A 5,000-nucleotide genomic window follows, 5' to 3' on the forward strand; every position below is an offset into this window, starting at 1 on the left:
ACCTCCTCCCTCACCTCCTCATCACCTCCTCCTCACCTCCTCCATCTCCTCCTCCCTCACCTCCTCCCTCATCTCCTCATCTCCTCATCCCTCACCTCCTCCCTCACCTCCTCATCACCTCCTCCCTCACCTCCTCCATCACCTCCTCCCTCATTTCCTCATCTCCTCCTCCCTCACCTCCTCCCTCACCTCCTCATCACCTCCTCCCTCACCTCCTCCATCACCTCTTCCATCTCCTCCTCCTCTCCTCCCTCACCTCCTCTCTCACCTCTTCCATCTCCTCCTCCCTCACCTCCTCCCTCACCTCCTCCCTCACCTCCTCCCTCACCTCCTCCCTCACCTCCTCATCACCTCCTCCCTCACCTCCTCATCTCCTCCTCCATCACCTCTTCCATCTCCTCCTCCCTCACCTCCTCATCACCTCCTCCCTCACCTCCTCCCTCACCTCCTCCCTCATCTCCTCATCTCCTCCTCCCTCACCTCCTCTCACCTTCTCCCTGACCTCCTCCATCACCTCTTCCATCTCCTCCTCCCTCACCTCCTCCCTCACCTCCTCCATCACCTCTTCCATCTCCTCCTCCCTCACCTCCTCCCTCACCTCCTCCCTCACCTCCTCCCTCACCTCCTCATCACCTCCTCCCTCACCTCCTCCCTCACCTCCTCATCTCCTCCTCCCTCACCTCCTCCCTCACCTCCTCATCACCTCCTCCCTCACCTCCTCCCTCACCTCCTCCCTCACCTCCTCCATCTCCTCCTCCCTCACCTCCTCATCACCTCCTCCCTCACCTCCTCCCTCACCTCCTCCCTCACCTCCTCCCTCACCTCCTCCCTCATCTCCTCATCTCCTCCTCCCTCACCTCCTCCCTCACCTCCTCCCTCACCTCCTCCCTCACCTCCTCCCTCACCTCCTCCCTCTGGTGTGAACATGAAGCTGGGACATGAGGCCATATTTCAGAACGTCTTCATAAAGTCTTTGGTTTTTTCACACTCTTTTTTTCCAGTGAAAAAACGTCAGTCAGAAAAAGTAAAAGCTCTTGTTTGAATCCAGGTTCTACTCTACGTGTCAGACTGAGAGCAGGACCATGGACAGCTCCACTGGTGCTGACCTGGTTGTACAGGGCGCAGATGTGCAGAGCCGTGTTCCCCGAGGCGTTCTGAGCGCTCATGTCGGCTCCATAGAACAACAGGTGCTCCAGGTGCTGCACGTTTCCATGACGACACGCCTGGAATCACAATGAATATTATCAGTGTCCGGCGTTTAGTCGATATCATTATTTGCTCCAAGAGCTGTTTTGGGTCTTGTTCCGGGTCAAAGGAGCGTCAGCTCTGATTGGCTGCTGCGCCTCGTCTGCTGCTTTTCCGACGCTCAAACGCAAAATTCGACCCGCGAAAAACGCTGGACGCCCAAGACGCACGTCCAAAGAGTGTGAATGTCATCTCACTTAGAGTTCATCTCACTTAGAGTTCATCTCACTTAGAGTTCATCTCACTTAGAGTTCATTTCACTTAGAGTTCATCTCACTTAGAGTTCATTTCACTTAGAGTTCATTTCACTTAGAGTTCATCTCACTTAGAGTTCATTTCAATTAGAGTTCATCTCACTTAGAGTTCATCTCACTAAGAGTTCATCTCACTTAGAGTTCATTTCACTTAGAGTTCATTTCACTTAGAGTTCATCTCACTTAGAGTTCATTTCACTTGGAGTTCATCTCACTTAGAGTTCATCTCACTTAGAGTTCATTTCACTTAGAGTTCATCTCACTTAGAGTTCATTTCACTTAGAGTTCATCTCACTTAGAGTTCATTTCAATTAGAGTTCATTTCAATTAGAGTTCATCTCACTTAGAGTTCATCTCACTAAGAGTTCATCTCACTTAGAGTTCATTTCACTTAGAGTTCATTTCACTTAGAGTTCATTTCACTTAGAGTTCATCTCACTTAGAGTTCATTTCACTTAGAGTTCATCTCACTTAGAGTTCATTTCAATTAGAGTTCATCTCACTTAGAGTTCATCTCACTTAGAGTTCATTTCACTTAGAGTTCATCTCACTTAGAGTTCATCTCACTTAGAGTTCATCTCACTTAGAGTTCATTTCACTTAGAGTTCATCTCACTTAGAGTTCATTTCACTTAGAGTTCATTTCACGTAGAGTTCATTTCACTTAGAGTTAATTTCACGTAGAGTTCATTTCACTTAGAGTTCATTTCACTTAGAGTTCATTTCAGAGTTCACTCGCCGTGTTTACCTGGTGGACCTCGTGCCACCCGTTCTCGTCCTGACACCCGACCGCGGCCCTCTGATTGAGAAGCAGCTCACAGCAACCTGGATCGGCCCCGACCAAAACACTGTGGTAGAGCGGAGTGAGGCCCCGGCTGTCCTTGTAGTCCGGAGAGGCCCCGAGCTCCAGGAGAGTCTGAGGGAGGAGAGGGAGGAGAGACATGAGAGGGATGAGAGGGAGGAGAGAGAGGAGAGGGAGGAGAGACATGAGAGGGAGGAGGGGGAGGAGAGACATGAGAGGGAGGAGAGACATGAGAGGGAGGAGAGACATGAGAGAGAGGAGGGGGAGGAGAGACATGAGAGGGAGGAGAGACATGAGAGGGAGGAGAGACATGAGGGGGAGGAGAGACATGAGAGGGAGGAGAGACATGAGAGAGAGGAGGGGGAGGAGAGACATGAGAGGGAGGAGAGACATGAGGGGTAGGAGAGACATGAGAGGGAGGAGAGGGAGGAGAGACATGAGAGGGAGGAGAGACATGAGAGGGAGGAGAGGGAGGAGAGAGAGGAGAGGGAGGAGAGGGAGGAGAGATATGAGAGGGAGGAGAGACATGAGAGGGAGGAGAGACATGAGAGGGAGGAGAGACATGAGAGGGAGGAGAGACATGAGAGGGAGGAGAGGGAGGAGAGACATGAGAGGGAGGAGAGACATGAGAGGGAGGAGAGGGAGGAGAGAGAGGAGAGGGAGGAGAGGGAGGAGAGACATGAGAGGGAGGAGAAACATGAGAGGGAGGAGAGACATGAGAGGGAGGAGAGACATGAGAGGGAGGAGAGACATGAGAGGGAGGACATACATGAGTGGGAGGAGAGGGAGGAGAGACATGAGAGGGAGGAGAGGGAGGAGAGAGAGGAGAGGGAGGAGAGACATGAGAGGGAGGAGAGGGAGGAGAGAGAGGAGAGGGAGGAGAGGGAGGAAAGACATGAGAGGGAGGAGAGACATGAGAGGGAGGAGAGACATGAGAGGGAGGAGAGACATGAGAGGGAGGAGAGGGAGGAGAGGCGTGAGAGGGAGGAGAGACATGAGAGGGATAGAGGGAGGAGAAACATGAGAGGGAGGAGAGAGCGTAGGGACATGAGAGGGAGGAGAGACATGAGAGGGAGGAGAGACATGAGAGGGAGGAGAGACATGAGAAGGAGGAGAGGGAGGAGAGGGAGAGACATGAGAGGGAGGAGAGACATGACAGGGAGGAGAGGGAGGAGAGGGAGGAGAGACATGAGAGGGAGGAGAGACATGAGAGGAATGAGAGGGAGGAGAGAGAGAGACATGAGAGGGAGGAAAAACATGAGAGGGAGGAGAGAGAGAGAGATAAGAGGGAGGAGAGGGAGGAGAGGGAGGAGAGAGAGAGACATGAGAGGGAGGAGAGACATGAGAGGGAGGAGAGACATCATAGGGAGGAGAGAAAGAGACATGAGAGGGAGGAGAGACATGAGAGGCATGAGAGGGAGAAGAGAGAGGAGAGACATGAGAGGGAGGAGAGACATGAGGGGGAGGAGAGACTTGAGAGGGAGGAGAGAAATTAGAGGGAGGAGAGACATGAGAGGGAGGAGAGATATGAGGGGGAGGAGAGACATGAGAGGGAGGAGAGACATGAGAGGAAGGAGAGACATGAGAGGGAGAAGAGGGAGGAGAGGGAGGAGAGAGAGAGACATGAGAGGGAGGAGAGACATGAGAGGGAGAAGAGGGAGGAGAGGGAGGAGAGAGAGAGACATGAGAGGGAGGAGAGACAACAGAGGGAGGAGAGACATCAGAGGGAGGAGAGAGAGAGACATGAGCGGGAGGAGAGACATGAGAGGCATGAGAGGGAGGAGAGAGAGGAGAGACATGAGAGGGAGGAGAGACATGAGGGGGAGGAGAGACATGAGAGGGAGGAGAGAAATGAGAGGGAGGAGAGACATGAGAGGGAGGAGAGACATGAGGGGGAAGAGAGACATGAGAGGGAGGAGAGACATGAGAGGAAGGAGAGACATGAGAGGGAGGAGAGGGAGGAGAGAGAGAGACATGAGAGGGAGGAGAGACATGAGAGGCATGAGAGGGAGGGGAGAGAGGAGAGACATGAGAGGGAGGAGAGAGAGGAGAGGGAGGAGAGAAAGGAGAGACATGAGAGGGAGGAGAGAGAGGAGAGGGAGGAGAGGGAGGAGAGGGAGGAGAGAGAGGAGAGGGAGGAGAGAAATGAGAGGGAGGAGAGACATGAGAGGGAGGAGAGACATGAGAGGGAGGAGAGAGAGGAGAGACATGAGAGGGAGGAGAGACATGAGGGGGAGGAGAGACATGAGAGGGAGGAGAGACATGAGAGGGAGGAGAGACATGAGAGGGAGGAGAGACATGAGAGGGAGGAGAGACATGAGAGGCATGAGAGGGAGGAGAGAGAGAGAGACATGAGAGGGAGGAGAGACATGAGAGGGAGGAGAGACATGAGAGGCATGAGAGGGAGGAGAGAGAGAGACATGAGAGGGAGGAAAAACATGAGAGGGAGGAGAGAGAGAGAGATAAGAGGGAGGAGAGGGAGGAGAGGGAGGAGAGGGAGGAGAGAGAGAGACATGAGAGGGAGGAGAGACATGAGAGGGAGGAGAGACATCATAGGGAGGAGAGAGAGAGACATGAGAGGGAGGAGAGACATCAGAGGGAGGAGAGACATCAGAGGGAGGAGAGAGAGAGACATGAGCGGGAGGAGAGACATGAGAGGCATGAGAGGGAGGAGAGAGAGGAGAGACATGAGAGGGAGGA

The 5,000-nt window shown here is 53.4% G+C and overlaps 2 protein-coding genes across 2 annotated transcripts in view; both read right to left on the minus strand.

Annotated features, from left to right (window-relative positions):
• Nucleotides 1–5,000, minus strand: part of LOC140381488 (retinal cone rhodopsin-sensitive cGMP 3',5'-cyclic phosphodiesterase subunit gamma-like) — a 455,783-nt gene that overhangs the window by 161,889 nt on the left and 288,894 nt on the right. The gene's annotated exons all lie outside the window — the stretch shown is intronic.
• shank2b (SH3 and multiple ankyrin repeat domains 2b) overlaps nt 1–5,000 on the minus strand; it is a 190,558-nt gene that overhangs the window by 160,857 nt on the left and 24,701 nt on the right. Inside the window, exons 6-7 of the mRNA XM_072465600.1 lie at nt 2,247–2,414; nt 1,107–1,223 (exon numbers count right to left, since the gene is read on the minus strand). Of these exons, the coding sequence (XP_072321701.1) occupies nt 1,107–1,223; nt 2,247–2,414 (285 nt within the window). The remainder of the gene's footprint in view (nt 1–1,106; nt 1,224–2,246; nt 2,415–5,000) is intronic.

The sequence above is a fragment of the Eucyclogobius newberryi genome, unplaced genomic scaffold (assembly GCF_026437365.1).
Source record: "Eucyclogobius newberryi isolate DKJ021-1_F unplaced genomic scaffold, fEucNew1.0.hap1 SCAF_5, whole genome shotgun sequence".
Lineage (NCBI taxonomy): Eukaryota > Metazoa > Chordata > Actinopteri > Gobiiformes > Gobiidae > Eucyclogobius > Eucyclogobius newberryi.